At 46.3% G+C, this 17,205-nt stretch overlaps 1 protein-coding gene across 1 annotated transcript; it reads right to left on the minus strand.

The window, feature by feature from the left end:
- Positions 1-5,956: 5,956 nt before the first annotated feature.
- On the minus strand, positions 5,957-14,562 carry CEBPE (CCAAT enhancer binding protein epsilon). Its single transcript, XM_039365124.1, has 2 exons — positions 14,095-14,562; positions 5,957-6,439 (listed from the first exon to the last, which is right to left on the minus strand). The coding sequence occupies exons 1-2, from the start codon at positions 14,518-14,520 to the stop codon at positions 6,137-6,139; spliced, it is 729 nt and encodes a 242-aa protein (XP_039221058.1). The 5' UTR covers positions 14,521-14,562; the 3' UTR covers positions 5,957-6,136.
- Between the last annotated feature and the right edge of the window lie 2,643 nt (positions 14,563-17,205).

Below are 17,205 nucleotides of genomic sequence, written 5' to 3' on the forward strand. Positions count from 1 at the left end.
AATTTCCTGACAGAACAATCAATCGGTGAAACAACTTGCCTCCAGAAATTGTGGGTGCTCCATCACTGGTGGTTTTTAAGAAGAGACCAGACAACCATTTGTCGGGAACGGTATAGGGTCTCTTGCCTGAGTAGGGGGTTGGACTAGAAGACCCGCAAGGTTCCTTCCGTTATGTAGGCTTTAAACCTGGGAATGCTCTTTCCTTTCCGTTTTCTCGCCATGCACATATATACATAATCCGAACTAGACTGCGTAGTTTCTCTGTGTCATATAAGATATGTGGGTATATTAATAAGTATGTATGTATGTATGTATTTCTCTCATATATATGTAGTGTATATTGGAGGTACTGATCCTTTGAGAGCTGTATGCAATGAAATTTCATTTTAATGTATGCCGATTAGTGTACAAGGTGACAATAAATTATTCTATTCCATTCTATTCTAATTATTATTCCATTCCATTCCATTCTATTCTATTCTATTCTAATTATTATTCTATTCCATGCTATTCTATTCTATTCTATTCTAATTATTATTCTATTCTATTCTAATTATTATTCTATTCTATGCTATTCTAATTATTATTCTATTCCATTCCATTCCATTCCATTCCATTCTATTCTATTCTATTCTAATTATTATTCTATTCTAGTTATTATTCTATTCTATTCTATTCTATGCTATTCTATTCTATTCTAGTTATTATTCTATTCTATGCTATTCTATTCTATTCTATTCTATGCTATGCTATTCTATGCTATTCCAATTCTTATTCTGTTCTCTTCTCTTCTCTTCTCTTCTCTTCTGTTCTAATTATTATTCCATTCGATTCCATTCTATTCTGTATTTTATTATTCTATTCCAGTGATGGCGAGCCTTTTAGAGACCTAGTGCCCAAACTTGCAAACCAAAACCCACTTATTTATCACCGGGTGCTGGGTGGGCGTGGCTGTAGTGGTCACGGCAGGCTGGGTGGGCAGTGCCAGGGCGGCAGGGGCCAGTCCCTTGCCATCTCCGGGGCACGATACGCGTGCCCCCAAAGAGGACTCTGAGTGCCGCCTCTGGCACGCGTGCCATAGGTTCGCCACCACTGTTCTATTCTAGTCTGTTCTGTCCTATTCTATCCTCATTGTGGTTGATAGCTATCCTTTTCTGCACACTGGGGTGCTCTTTCTCCCTAAAAATAACAAAGAGGACTTGGAAGGAGCCCTAGTTTCTGAATAGGGCTGGGAAAAATTCGCATCTGAAAGCCTGCAATCACCCTAACCACAAGAAAACCCACTTCACCCTGTGGTTTTTAATCCAGTTTGACATCTGTTGTGTGAAGCACTTTTCTGCTCCTGAACTGGACGCTGGCCATTTCTTTCGGATCAGCCCGTGTTTTGCTTCTCCAAGGGCAATAAAAACACTTCTCCCCTGCTTATGTTTCTTTTTTTCTTTTTCCCTTTCTTTTTTAATAAAGAAGTAACTCAAAAAGCTTCAACTTCCTTTCAACCCCCGGCTCCATTTCCTTAAAGTTAAGTCCAGTTAGTCCTTGACTTATGAACACAATGTTTCTGTGGTTAAGCGAAAGATTGGTTCGGTGGATTTTGCCCCCTTTTATGACCTTTCCGGCCGCGGTTGTTAAGGGAATCACTAACATTGCTAAGTGAATCACACGGTCATTAAGTGAATCTGGCCTCCCCCCCCATTGATTTCGCTCGTTAGAAGGTCGAAAAGAGGATTGCGTGACACCCCCAGGCATGCTGCGACCGTCATAAATGTGAGTCAGTTGCCAAGCGTCTCAAGTTTGCTCGCGTGACCAGGGGGAATGCTGCGACGGTCGTTAAGTGTGAAAAACGCTTCTAAGTCGCTTTTTTTTTCAGTGCCGTTGTAACTTCGAACGATCATTAAACAGATCATCATAAGCTGAGGCCTGCCTGTCCTTCAAATCCAGAATTTAAGAGATTCCCTCGAGAGGAGATTGAAGGAGTTTTTAACAATGGAAATGGTGAGACAGTGTTCTATTAAATGTCACCACATGGGACACGTGGGTGAGATGGAAAAATATTTAGATTTAATTTTGGGAAGGTCCAGGGGTAGGCCACCTTGGCTCTTTTATGACTGGTGGACTTCAACTCCCAGAATTTCTGAGCCAGCCATGCTGAGGGGAAAGGGAGAGGTTTCCAAGCTGAGCCATGCTGGCTGAGGAATTCTGGGAGTTGAAGTCCACGAGTCATGAAGGGGCCAAAGTTTCCCCCATGCTGCCTCAGGAATTCTGGGAGTTGAAGTCCACAAGTCATGAGGGGGCCATAGTTCCACCATGCTGCCTCAGGAATTCTGGGAGTTGAAGTCCACGAGTCATGAAGGGGCCAAAGTTTCCCCCATGCTGTCTCAGGAATTCTGGGAGTTGAAGTCCACGAGTCATAAAAGAGCCAAGGTTGCCTACCCCTGGTCTAGTGCAGGGGTAGGCAACCTTGGCTCTTTTATGACTCGTGGACTTCAACTCCCAGAATTCCTGAGCCAGCCAGAATTCCTGAGCCAGCCAGGGGAATGGGAGAGGTTTCCAAGCTGAGCCATGCTGGTTCAGGAATTCTGGGAGTTGAAGTCCACGAGTCATAAAAGAGTCAAGGTTGCCTATCCCTGGGATATCCCATTCTCTTATGATAGGTGGTCTCACCCTCCCTTCCATTTTGAAAACAGGCTTTCGGCCTTCAACAAATCTGCTTCAGATGTTGGAAGATGCTTCAGAAGGATAGTATTTTGTTCTAGGTGGATCGAAACCTGCGCTTCTCAAGCTTGGTCACTTGGAGAATTGTGGACTTAAACTCCCAGAATTCTTGGGGAATTATGGACTTCAACTCCCAGCTGTCTGGGGAATTTTGGGAGTTGAAATCCACAATTCTCCAAGTGACCAAGCTTGAGAAACACAGGCCTAAACCATCATCAGCTTGTTACAATAACTAACTGAGTCCAAAACTTGCAGGCGTTATCTTGGCTAAGGAGGAAGGTTCCCACCACCTCTGGGAGGTGTGTTTGTGGGTCTGTTTTCTTTGTCTACTTGTGTGACTTGGTCCCTGGCAGATAGAAATCCACAGTGGAAATGAGAGAAGATTGAATCCCTTTAGGATGGTGTTTCGCAACCGTGGCAACATTCAGATGTCTGGATTTCAACTCCCAGAATTCCCTAGCCAGCATGCTGGCTGGGGAATTCTGGGAGTTGAAGTCCACACATCTTAAAGTTGCTAAGGTTGAGAAACACTCGTGCAGAGTGTAGAAATCGGGAGGAACTTCCTAGGGGTGTGAGCCATCAATTAGGGCAAGGGTCCCCAACCTTGGCCCTTTTATGACTTGTGGACTTCAACTCCCAGAATTCCCCAGCCAGCATGACTGGATGAGGAATTCTAGGAGTTGAAATCCACAAGTCTTGAAGTTATCAAAATTGGGAATTCCTGGTTAGGGACAGGACAGAAGAACAATGTCACCAAAGTAGGCTTGGGCCAGGGATCTCACCTGAGGCCTCCCGAGCACTGTTGCCTCACACTCACAAGCACATACACACACACAATTTCTGCACGGCCACTGTCACCTTCTGCTTCCTTTACCTGCCATAAAGTGTCTGCCTTAGGCTGATCCAGAGTGGATCAATGTGACCAAGGCTTAAAAACAGATGAGGGTTTTGCCCCTGACGTACATTTTGTAAATTGCTAACTAATGTAATTACTTTGTATTTTAATTTGATTTTTTTCTCTCTTTTAAAATGATGTTCAGGTTTCTTAGCTTTTAACCTTCCTAAACTGATAAAACAGGCTGGAGGTGAGCCCCAGATAAGTAAAAAAAGTTTGGTAGTACAAATTGGGGATCTGGATTAATCTTTTTTGTACATTCCAAACTACCTTATTCCTGACAATTGACACCCCTTCTGGCGTCAGGCCTCATTTTGATGAACATGGGTGATATTACGGGATGCAAATAGGTAACACGTTTGACTACATGTAATAGATTTCCTGTGCAAAGGGGAAGTTACTTTTATCCTGTCCGATCAAATTCGCTCTTTCATTTTTCTTTGCTGTGTTAATTATACGAGGGCAATTCGGAAACAAACCCCCGTTTGGTTATCAATGACAGACACTGGCCGATACAAAACTTCTAGTATACACATTAGAAAACTACAACAATACATTACTTTTCGACATCATCGCCATTCCAATTGAGGCACATGTGGTCACGTCTTACAAGGTTTGAAATTCCTTAGTAGTCGTCGCTCGGCGCCAAATCTGAGTTATGGGGGGGTGATCAAAAACATCCCAACAGAATTGCTTCCAAAGCTCTTGGGTGCATCTGGCGGTGTGCGGGCGAGCATTGTGAACCGACACCACACCGGAAGTCAGCACGCCCAGACGCTCGTTATGGACGGCTCATCTGAGTTTTTGTAACGTTTATTTATTTATTTATTTTTAAAATTTATAAGCCGCCCCACTCCCAAAGGAGTTTCACACTAGACGTCTGAATTGATGGTCAAACCACACTCCATGGACTTCACTAGCAGTTATTCCTTTGGCATCTTCACATTTGGCAGGATTTTTTACGGCACCACTTCCGGTGTGGTGTTGGTTCATGATATAATGCTCACCCGTACACCACTGGGCGCATCCAAGAACGTTTGAAGCAGTTCCCTTGGGATGTTTTTGATCACACACACATCCCCAATAGCCCAGATTTAGCGCTGAGTGACGACGACTAAGGCATTTCTAACCTTGTTAGACGGGATGACATGTGCCTCCGTCTGAATGGCGATTACGTCGAAAAGTAAATGCCATGTTATAGTTTTCTAATGAGTATAATAAAAAAGTTTTGTATCTGCGAGTGTCGGTCATTGACAACCAAACGGGGGTTTATTTCTGAATTGCCCTCGTATAACTAACACAGCAAAAAGAGCAAATTTGATCGGACGGGGTAAAAGTAACTTCCCCTTTACCTGTAGTCAAACGTGTTACCTATTTGCATCCCGTAATATCACCCAGGTTCATCAAAATGAGGTCTGACGTCAGAAGGAGCGTCAATTGTCAGAAACAACGTAGTTTGGAATTCACAAAAGAGATTAATCCAGATCCCCCAATTTGTACTAGCAAACTTTTTTTCTTATCTGAGGCTCCTTTCCAGCCTGTTTTATCAGTTTAAGAATGTTACAAGGCAAGAAACCTGAACATCATTTGAAAAGAGAGAAAAATAAATCGAATTAAAAGACAAAATAATTACGTTAGTGAGCAATTTACAAAATGCACGTCACCTGTTTTTAAGCCTCGGTCGCATTGCTCCACTCTGGATCACCCTAAGGCCAAGATTTAATGGCAGGTAAGGGAAGCGCAAGCTAACAGTGGCCGTGCAGAAACTGTGTGTGTGTATGTGCTTGTGAGTGTGGGGACGGGCAACAATGGTCCAAATTACCCTTGTAGCAAGGAATTTAAGATGGGTGTGGGGTTCTCTCTCTCCTTTTTCATAGAGAGATCTTACTTTATACTTTACCCTAATAAACTGCTTTTAAATCAGTGGTTCTCAACCTGTGGGTCGGGACCCCATTTGGGGTCGAAAGACCATTTCACGGGGGTCACCAAACAATGCAGTCCGCCATTTTTTTCCCCCTTTTCCTTAGCTGTGCTACTCCCTTTTATTCTATTGGCTTTTGAAAGCCAATAGAATAGACTCTCTTGAATAGAGTCTAATTCTATTGGCTTTCAAAAGCCAATAGGAATTGTCCAGGCTGTCTCTGCCCTGCTGAGCCCGCCAAAAGCCCCCGTCTGCAAACGGTGCTGCACCAGTTGAGTAGTCCTCGACTTACGACCGGTTGGGGGGTCACGGCATTAAAAGGGTTGAGAACCACTGTTTTAAATGATCTTCCGACTCGGTTGCTTATTGGGAAGGTAAACTGAGGCAGAACCTAAGGCCAGATTTACAAGGGGACACCAGATCTTCCACACACCTAGATTTCAATCCTTGCTTACAAGATTTTGGAGGGCAGCCTGGAAGACCCATTAAAATTCACCACCAAAGATGTTTGGTTATAGCCGAGCAACGATCCTTTTTTATTTACACACGCAAAAGCTTTAGATTCCAGCCACCCCTCTTTGCACCTTGCACCCCAACCCCTGCCGGCTTCAGCTGCAGCCCCCGAGATCCTTGATCAGCCTGGCGGCTTCGGGCACCTGCCGGAAAATATCCCGGAGGGTCTCGGTTTCCTGCATCAGTTGATCCACCCGGCTGCGCAGCCGTTCGTTCTCCCCCAGCAGTTCCACCATGCGTTGTTGCGTCTCCATCACCCGGCGCTTGGCTTTGTCGCGGCTTTTGCGCACCGCAATGTTGTTGCGCTCGCGGCGCAGGCGGTACTCCAGGCTGTCTTTGTTCAAGGATTTCTTTCCCTTGGGGGTGCCGCAAGGAGGGGGCGGGTTGCAGGCCGGACTCTGCGGGCGAGGAGAACAACAGGTTATAGATGCTGGGCGGGGGGGCCAAGCCCACCGGAAGGCAGGACAAGAAGCAACGGAGGGAAACTGATCAAGGAGAGAAGCAGCCTGGAACTAAGAAGGCATTTCCTGAGAGTTTGAACAATTCATCAGTGGAACTACTGGCCACCAGAAATGATGGGTGCTCCATCACGGGAGGCTTTTAGGAGGAGATTGGGCAACTATCCGTCTGAAATGGTGTAAGGTTTCTTGCCTGAGTAGGGGGTTGGACTAGAAGACCTCCAAGGTCCCATTTAACGCTGTTATTCAGGTAGGGGAAGTGGGGCAACCTGTGAAGGAACATACAGTCGATTCAACTACAGAGATAGGAAAGGAACGAGAAAGCTGATAAGAGATGAGGGGGGAAAAGATTCTTCGCCTGGGAAAGAGGAAGAGGTGAGCAGGAAACTCAAGACAGCCCTACCTTGATTTTATTTAGTATACGCTGGCACAGAATAAAAATGTGAGAGGCTTTCAACTTCTTGCTTCTCTGCCTTCCTAGATTAAAGTCCCTTCCTGAAATCCTTACCATTCCTGTTTGTTGAGCTAGCCAGGGGTAGACAACCTTGGCTCTTTTATGACTCGTGGACTTCAACTCCCAGAATTCCTGAGCCAGCCACGCTGAGGGGAAAGGGAAAAGTTTCCAAGCTGAGCCATGCAGGCTCAGGAATTCTGGGAGTTGAAGTCCAGGAGTCATAAAAGAGCCAAGGTGCTTACCCCTGGGGTAGCCTATCTCGAAGAGCTGTCATCAATCAAATTCAAGATAGGATTATTTTAAGTTTCTTGTGCTCAGAACGTTTCTCAAAGCCCCCCCCCAATGGTTTCCTCATTTCTTCTCTCCCCCCCCTCTTCCTCCCTCCCTCCCTCTCTTTTTTCTCTTCTGACTTCCTTCCTCCTTCCCTCTCCCCCTTTCTCTCTCCCTTACTCTTTCTCCCTCCCTCCCTCCCTCTCAATCTCTCTCCCTCTCTCTCCCTCTCAATCTCTTTCCTTACCTCTCTCCCTCCCTCTCTCTCCTCCCTCCCCTCCCTCTTTCCCTCTGTCTCTCTCTCCCGCCTTCCCTCCCTCTCTCCTCCCTCCTTCTCTCTCCCTCTCTCCCTCCCTCTCCCTCTCTCCCTCACTCTTTTTCTCTCTCCCTCCCCTCCCTCTCCCTCTCTCTCTCCCTCTCTTTCCCTGTCTCTCTCTCTCCTTCCCTCCCTCTCTCCCCCTTCCTCTCCCGCTCTCTCTCTCTCTCCCTGTCCTTCTCTCTCCCTCTCTCCCTCTCTCCCTCCCTCTTTCCCTCTCTTCCTCCCCTCCCTCTCCCTCTCTTCCTCCCTCTTTCCCTGTCTCTCTCCCTGTCCTTCCCTCTCTCTCCCTCCCTCTTTCCCTCTCTCCCTCCCCTCCCTCTCTCCTTCCCTCTCTTTCCTTGTCTCTCTCCCTTCTTCCCTCCCTCTCTCCCCCTTCCTCCTTCTCTCCCTCTCTCCCTCACTTTTTCTCTCTCCCTCCCCTCCCTCTCCCTCTCTCTCTCCCTCTCATTCCGTCTCTCTCTCTCCTTCCCTCCCTCTCTCCCCCTTCCTCTCCCGCTCTCTCTCCCTCTCTCCCTGTCCTCTCTCCCTCTTTCCCTCTCTCTCTCCCTCTTTCCCTCTCTTCCTCCCCTCCCTCTCCCTCTCTTCCTCCCTCTTTCCCTGTCTCTCTCCCTGTCCTTCTCTCTCCCTCTCTCTCCCTCCCTCTCTCCCTCCCTCTTTCCCTCTCTCCCTCCCCTCCCTCTCTCCTTCCCTCTCTTTCCTTGTCTCTCTCCCTTCTTCCCTCCCTCTCTCCCCCTTCCTCCTTCTCTCCCTCCCTCCTCCTCTTCCTCCCCCTCCCTCCCCCTCTCCTCTCTCTTCCTCTCTCCCCCTGCCTCCCTTCCTTTGTCTCTCCCTCCCTCTCTCCCCCTCTCTCTCCCTCCTTCCCTCCCTCTCCCTCCCTCCCTCTCTCTCTCTCCCTCTCACACAGAGAAACATCGAATGCCCCCTTTTTAAGCACCCAGAACCCCCTCATACACTTTCCCATCAGTTTGAAACTCAAGCCCACATTGAAAAAAACTGTAGCGCAGTTCCTAAAATAAGAATCTGCAGGATCGGAGCAGCCTAGAAACCGGATTAAGTAAATCATCAAATAGATTTGGGTTAATGAAAGCCCACCGCAAGAGACATTCAAGCTCCCTCCGAAAGGCAGGAAAGTTTTGTCCCCATTTGTAACTTGGCCTTTAGGCATTAAAAAGAAAATAAATATATTTTTTAAAGTAATAATGAAATAAAAAAAATAAGAATAAACAAATTAAAAATAAAACAAAAGGCAATAATAATAAAATAAAAATAAATAATTGAAACAAACAAACAAATAAATAAGAAAACAAAAACAAGCAGAAACTCAAAGGACAAACTCAATGCACCTCTGGTTCTTTTTCTGCCGTCAGAGTTCTATCTTTCTTGCCCATCTACCCCTTATAAACATCTTCCCCACCCTCCACCCATTTACTTGTGGTTGCCAGTCTCCCAGCAGACACACACACACACACACACAATTTAAGTTAAAGAAAATAAAGCTCATGATAAGGAAAGCTTCGCTTCCTACAGAAATTTTGAGGTGAGAATTTCTGGCTTCAAATAATCGGTCAAACAAAGTCTCAAGAGTGCAAAAACTTCTTTCTTTCTTTCTTTCTTTCTTTCTTTCTTCCTTCCTTTCTTCTTTCTTTCTTTCTTTCTTTCTTCCTTCCTTCCTTCCTTCCTTCCTCCTTCCTTCCTTCCTTCCTTCCTTCCTTCTTTCTTTCTTTTTTTCTTTTAAAAAAAAAACCCAGGTGGAAAAAGTTAAGAGTGTTTTTTGTTTTTTTTATTAAAGAACGGATTTCAGATTTGATCCAGGACCCAAAGCTGCAAGGCAGATTCTTGTGTGAAACGCATTTGAATTGTGCCGTTTCCAATTGCGGTCATCTCTATCGGTTGCGTAGTTAGCCAAGAAGAACACGCCATGGGGAAAGGAGCTTCTGTATTTCCCCGCCCCTCCCCTCTCCAAAAACATAAAATCCTGGATTTCTCCAAGTTTAAAAAGAAGGGCTAAGAGGGTGGAAAGGCTGAGAATACAGAACTAGACTCCGAGGGACCTGGGAGGTCATGTAGTCCAACCCCCTGCTCAAGACAGGAGACCTTATCCCATCCTGGTCAAATGGTTATCCAGTCTATTTTTCAAACTCTCCAGAGATGAAAAATGACAGAGAAAGAAATGGAAAGAGTAGAGAAGTTAAAAATTAAGAATCTGTTGGATGTTCATCTCTTAAATGGCAACACAACCTAGATTGTCCGGGGGGGGGGGAATCTCAATTGCAGGAATTACAGATGCCTCATTTAATGAAGAGAAGGACGAGGGGGGACAGGATAGCAGCCTTCCAATATCTCAGGGGCTGCCCCAAAGAAGAGGGAGTCAAGCTATTCTCCAAGGCAGGACAAGAAGCAACGGATGGAAACTAACCAAGGAGTGAAGCAACCTAGAACTAAGGAGAAACTTCCTGACAATGAGGACAATTAATCAGTGGAACAACCTGCCTCCTCCTCCTCCTCCATTTTAAGAAGACACTGGACAGCCATTTGTCTGGAATGGTATAGGTCTCCTTCATGAGCAGGGGGTTGGACTAGAAGACCTCCAAGGTCCCTTCCAACTGTGTTCTCCTCCTCCTCCTCCTCCATTTTAAGAAGAGATTGGACAGCCATTTGTCTGAAATGAGATAGGGTCTCCTGCTTGAGCAGGGGGTTGGACTAGAAGACCTCCAAGGTCCCTTCCAGCTTTATTATTCCCCCTCCTCCTCCTCTTTGTCCTCCTTTTTAAGAAGAGATTGGGCCACCATTTATCTGACATGGCACAGGGTTTCCTGCCTGAGCAGCAGGTTGGACTAGATGACCTTCAAGGTCCCTTCCAATTGTGTTCTCCTTCTCCTCTTCCTCCTCCTCCTCTTCCTCCTTTTAAAGAAGAGATTGGACAGCCATTTGTCTGGAATGGTATAGGGCAGTGGTTCTCAACCTGTGGGTCGGAACCCCATTTGGGGTCGAACGACCATTTCACGGGGGTCGCCAAACAATGCAGTCTGCCATTTTTTCCCCCTTTTCCTTAGCTGTGCTACTCCCTTTTATTCTATTGGCTTTCCAAAGCCAATAGGAATTGTCCAGGCTGTCTCTGCCCTGCTGAGCCCGCCAAAAGTCCCATTCTGCAAACGGTGCTACACCAGTTGAGTAGTCCTCAACTTACGACCGGTTGAGTAGTCCTCGACTTACGACCAATTGGGGGTCGCGGCATTAAAAAGGTTGAGAACCACTGGTATAGGGTCTCCTGCTTGAGCAAGGGGTTGGACTAGAAGACCTCCAAGGTCCCTTCCAGCTCTTGTTATTTCCAATTATTCCCAGATATTCCCACATGGTTAAATTACTATCAACGAGAGCAGGCGTTTTCTTCCCTCTTACAGTTCCCGAGATTATATTTCTCTCCAGGCACCGAGAAAAACTTCCTGGTGTGAATGCCACGATTTCCCCTTTTACGTGGGATGGAACTTCTTAATTTCCTACGGGAATGGTAGAGTTTCCTTTCATTGTCCTGGATTTTCGGGACGGCCGACAGTCCCGCTCAGCCCTTTTTTGGCTGCAAAGGCAGCCTCTGCCTAGCTTCTCATAAATATTTTCATAAGGTCTTTAGATCTTCTGCAAAAAGGGTTTGGCAAACGTTTTTTTCCTGACGCGGCCCTGGGCCAGCTCTCCCTACAACAGCCGAGTTTGCGGCCCCCCCGTCCCCCTCCTTCCCCTCTGTCTAAATCACATCCGAAACGGCATCCTTCTGGGTGTTTGATCTGCAGGCATCCGATAACTGCTTTATTAGACCACAAAGCCACGAAATATCTCTTATGGGAGCCCAGTTTATTTATCTTCAAAGTTGACCCACCCTTCCGCCTGTGAGGGATGGTGAGCGTCTCCCGTCTCGCTCGTTCTCAGATTCCAAAACTGCAAAAATCGGAGCTACAGGGGCGGTAATAGTGAATCCAGCAAAAAAGAGGGGGAAAAATAGGGTGGGGGGGGGAAATAAAATCCTATAATGGACAAACTTTTCTGGGCTAAAGGACCGATTCCGTCTTCCAAACTGCAAGGCCCTTGCAAAAGCAGCTAAGTTTTAATGCTAAAAAAGAAAGGGACAATTGATCTTCAGGCTGGGGTGGGCTGGGGACCCTTAGTCTGATCCCCCCGTTTCTGCAATTATATACACCCCATGTCCCATCTGATCTGCAAGGGGATCCCTGAAAGAAATGGGAAAATCCATCTTTTTGTCGCTTTGTCGAATGGGTCAAGCTCTGTGCCTAAATGTTTTGGAATTTCCATCTGAGACCTGATGATGGTTTGATATCAACCATCCTGGGTCTCTTCACCTATCGTCTCTTCTCGATAAGCCGCGATTGAGGTAACTATGGGTTGTTAGACCCCTCTGTGGTGCCAAGCTATAAGCTACGCTGAGCAAGACAAGCTGGGCTGTCAAACGCCACCATCACGCCAAGCCACAAACAAGCCATCTTACGGGTTGGTGCGTTGGGTGAGTTTTGACACAACTTTGTTTCCTCCAGCGCTTCCTGGCGTTTACCTCAGCTTGTGAACTTAAAAACCTGCGCCTCCGGTTTTCTTAGAAACTAGAGTTGTTTGTGTTACGTTTTTCTGCTTATTTGTGCGTGGCTGCCCTATCTTTTAAAACCGTGACAGAGCCAGGATGGGGTTATCTTGGTCTGTGAAATATCCATGGATTTGGGGGCTCCTTTGACGAGGAGAGATAGATTGGAGGACCCCCAGACAGAGAGAGACAGGACCAGGCCAATAGTACAAATCAGAATTTTGGAGAATTGGAGGGTCAAAGCCCAGTTAAATGGGACTAGAATCCTAAAATGGGGACACGCAGAATCTGGCTTGTTAAGGACAGGAGCCAAAAACAGGGACTCCGAAAAACAACACATCGGGATTCAGGACTTCTCAAAATGTATCTTTTCTATTAAATTTTTGCCTTCACTACCCCTTCTAGCAAAAACTATATCGTCTAAATTAATTCTTTAATCCGGTGTTTCTCAATCTTGACAACTTTAAGATGGATGGACTTCAACTCCCAAAATTCCCCAGCCAGCTCTGCTGGCTGGGGAATTTTGGGAGTTGAAGTCCATCCATCTTAAAGTTGTCAAGATTGAGAAACACCACTTTAATCTTCTTTGCCTCCATTCTTCCCTCTTCTCGTGTCCAACTAGGGATCGTCAATGGTGTAGGACAAGGTCCTCTTTCAGTCCTTCTCCATAAATCCAGTGGTGCTGTAGAAAACCCACTGAGAACACACGATGGATCCCGAGATCATCCTGACCTGTCTGCAAAATCCTCTGCTCTCCCATTGATCAACCCTCCCCCAAGCAATGAAGTGTCAATGGGCCCAAATAGAAGCAAAATAGATCTCTTTCCAAGAACTTTGCAAGGGTAGAGAAGAGCAACAAAGATGGTTAGGAGACCAGAGGCTAAAAGATACGAAGAACATTTGCAGGAAATGAGTTTGTCTAGCGTAGTGAAAAGAAGGTCTACGGTGACATGATAGCCGCCTTCCAATATCTCAGGGGCTGCCCCAAAGAAGAGGGAGTCAAGCTATTCTCCAAAGCGCCTGAAGGCAGGACAAGAAGCAACGGATGGAAACTAACCAAGGAGAGAAGCAACCTAGAACTAAGGAGAAACTTCCTGACAGTGAGAACAATTAACCAGTGGAACAACCTGCCTCCAGAAGCAGTAAATGCTCCAACACTGGAAGTTTTTAAGAAGAGATTGGACAGCCATTTGTCTGAAATGGTCTAGGCTTTCCTGCTTGAGCGGGGGGTTGGACTAGATGACCTCTAAGATCCCTTCCAACTCTGTTATTCTGCTCTGTTCTCCAGGGTGGAAAGGACCATGGGTATATAGAGATAGAAATAGAGATAGATAGATAGATAGATAGATAGATAGATAGATAGATAGATAGATAGATAGATAGATAGAGAGAGGTAGATAGAGATATAGATAGATAGATAGATAGACAGAGAGAGAGAGAGAGAGAGAGAGAGAGAGAGAGAGAGAGAGAGAGATGATAGAGATAGAGATAGGGATAGGTAGATAGAAATATAGAGAGATATAGAGAGATATAGAGATAGAGACGGATGGAAACTAACCAAGGAAAGAAGCAACCTGGAACTAAGGAGAAACTTCCTGACAGTTAGAACAATTAACCAGTGGAACAACCTGCCTCCAGAAATGGTGAATGCTCCAACACTGGAAGTTTTTAAGAAGAGACTGGACAGCCATTTGTCCGAAATGGTATAGGGTTTCCTGCCTGAGCAGGGGGTTGGACTCGATGACCTCCAAGGTCCCTTCCAACTTTATTATTATTATTATTATTATTATAGATATACAGATATATCTGATATATAGATATAGATATCTGAGTTTTAAAGACTCTTCCTTCTTGCAGTGATAATATTCTAGGAGACCAGCTGAAGGAACCAACGTTCTCCAGTCAGCTGGTAGAATTGGGGGTCTCCAGGCTAGAAAAAAAGGCAACGGGTGGGTCTTCTCCATCCTTACCTTGAGCACTCTCAGAGCTTGCCCGGCGCGTGGTCCTGGTGGGGTGAGGGCCACCTGGGCACAATGGCTTGTGGGCAAGTGCATGGCGCTGTACGGGTGGCGCGCGACCCCTCGCCCCGCTGGCCCACCTCGAGGTTCTTCCTTGACCGCAATCGATCGTGGGTCAAAGGGGGACAGGCCCTTGCGTTCCCCTCCGAAAGAGAGGAAGGGGTACGGGTCGGTGGGGAAGTAGTTTGGGAAGGAGGCCCCCTTGGGCAACCTCTGCTGGTTCCCTTGAAGCAACTCGGAGAGTAACTGCTCATCCCCAATGTAGGAGGCCAGCTCCGATTCACACAAGGGGGCCAAGTCGGTGGTGGTTGACCTCGCTGGAGCCATCTCCAGAGCTTGGTAGTGCCTCTCGCCCTCAAAGTAGCCTCCTTGGGACATGGTAGAGGACCCAACGCCAGTCCTTCTTTCTCCCCGACCTTCCGAAGGCTCCAACCCACGTCTTGTCTGGAAAGGTCTTCTTCTCTTTGAAGTCTCCTCGATGTCTACCTCCTTTGTAGACGCGGTTATTTCTCTCTCTTTCTCTCCTGGGTTGTCTTCTTCTGGACTTGGGTGGGTGGGATTGTCTCGTCTTTGTTCTCGCCTCGGGGGTCGCCGACTCTCAGGATGTCCAAGTGGTTTTGGGTCTTCTTCTCCCTGTCTCTGCTGAATTCCTGTCCTTCTTTGCTCTACCTATCTTGGCCTTGGTTCCCTCTTTTTTTCTCTACCCTGTTCCTCTGCCTGCCTGCCCCTTCCTTCCTCTTTCTATGCGGCACCCCAGCTCTGCTCGTAACAAGAGACCGCTTCACCCAGCTACAGCTCCTTCCCAATTTGGTCCACACTCAGAGGTCCTCTTCTTCTCAACCCATCCTGCAAGGAACGTCCTCAGTATCTTCACGGTCACGGCTGCTCCTCAAGGGCTAAGAGGCCCGTCTGGCTTCCTATGCTCACCCAAATGACCCATGTCAGAATCCAGACCAAGACTTTTGTCTTAACAATCGCTCGCCAGCAAACTGGTAACTTGCAGGTTCCCCTTTGTGAGGAGACCTCGAGATATTTCTCAATCCCTTTTCAGTCCTACCTTGGCGGGTTGCGATCTCCACATCCAGCCACAATGCACAATTTGCAAGGCTTGAAAAGGGCCTTCTTAGAAGCGGAACCAAAAACGGGGGCCTACCTCAAAATATTGTCTGTTTTTGTTGTCGTCCAAATGGCTTACCAATTCTCCTTTTTGTCCAGAAAGAGAGAGGTGCTGGTTTTGTTGTTGTTGTTTTTTAAAAAAAATAAGGCCTGCTGCAACTATCTTGGTTTTCTCTTAAATTAAGAGCCGAAAGGACTAGGGGTGACATGATAGCAGTCTTCCAACATCTCAGGGGCTGCCCCAAAGAAGAGGGAGTCAAGCTATTCTCCAAAGCACCTGGAGGTAGGACAAGAAGCAACGGATGGAAACTAATCAAGGAGGGAAGCAACCTAGAACTAAGGAAAAATTTCCTGATAGAACAATTAATCAGTGGAACAACCTGCCTCCAGAAGTTGTGAATGCTCCAACACTGGAAGTTTTTAAGAAGAGATTGGACATCCATTTGTCTGAAATGGTTTAGGTTTTCCTGCCTGAGCGGGGGGTTGGACTAGATGACCTCCAAGGTCCCTTCCAACTCTTCTCTTCTTCTCTTCTCTTCTCTTCTATTCTATTCTAATTAGCCTTTTCCTGGAAAAGGTGGGCATTTAGACCCAAATGCCAGAAAGTACCAAAACACTGGAGGAGGTGCAGAATTCAAATATTCGCCTTCATTCATGAGAATTAAAACATACCAGCATTGTTCAGCTTTGACAATGTTAAGATGGCTGGACTTCAACTCCCAGAATTCCTCAGCCAGCTCATGTGCTTGTCCCCCCCATCTTAATATTGCCAAGGTTAAAAAAAAAAACTGTAATACACAGGTGCAGACTGTAAACCTATGAAGGCATTCAAGCCTCTTGCACCTATATTGAGAAGAAAAAGAAGATAGGCAAAAAAAAAACAATCTAACCATTTAATTTCTATTTCTAGGTTTAGTTTTTAACCATTTATTTAACAATGCTTGCTTAGCTCCACACATTTGACAGAAGTATAATGTGTTGCCTGTTGTGGACATACCCACCCTTGTGGCTGGTAAATCATGGCTGTTGTGTGTGGTTTACTCAACAAATCCTGATTAAATGGTGGTTTAAGAGGAGATGGGTGAATAAAGTACCTTTCCATCCCTGTAGAGGGCACCACAAAGCCAAAAAAAAAAAAAAATACAGCTGCACGACATCTTTTCCTGCCCCATAAGGAAAAAAAAGGAACCTGCTGAAGAAAAGTAAGTCCTTGACTTACGACCGCAATTGAGCCCAAAGTTTCCTTTCCTAAGGGACACGGTCGTTAAGTGAATTTTGCCCCATTTTACAACCTTTCTCGCCCCAGTGGCTAGCTGCATCTCCTGCAGTCGTTAAATTAGGAACACGGTTGCTAAGTGGAATCCGACTTCCCCCCCCATCGACTTTGCCTGTCAGAAGGTCGCAAAAGGGAATCGTGGGACACCCCCCCCCTCCCAGGGACACTGCGACCGTCATAAATACGAGTCAGTTGCCAAGCAGCCGGATTTTGGATCACGTGACCACAGGAATGCTGTGAGGGTCGTTAAGTGTGAAAACTGTTGATAAGTCGCTTTTTTTCAGTGCCGTTGTAACTCTGAATGGTCACTAAATGGATTGTTGTAACTCAAGGACTACCTGTATTTCAGGCGTGGGCAAGCTCAGACTCTTTTACCTTCTGACTAAGGGGTTTTTGGAGGTCTTTTTGATCCTTCAAGACCTGGCAACAACCTTGTCTGAATGTTCCCTAGAAAAAATTGTGGTTGGTGGTGTGAAGAGTGTCCATAGAGATTCTCCATCATCCAGGTCAGGGGTAGGCAACCTTGGCTCTTTTATGACTCATGGACTTCAACTCCCAGAATTCCTGAGCCAGCCTGGCTCAGCTTGGAAACCTCTCCCTTTCCCCTCAGCGTGGATGGCTCAGGAATTCTGGGAGTTGAAGTCCACCAGTCATAAAAGAGCCAAGTTTCA

This window comes from Crotalus tigris, unplaced genomic scaffold, assembly GCF_016545835.1.
Source record: "Crotalus tigris isolate CLP2741 ecotype Arizona unplaced genomic scaffold, ASM1654583v1 scf7180000019964.508439, whole genome shotgun sequence".
Lineage (NCBI taxonomy): Eukaryota > Metazoa > Chordata > Lepidosauria > Squamata > Viperidae > Crotalus > Crotalus tigris.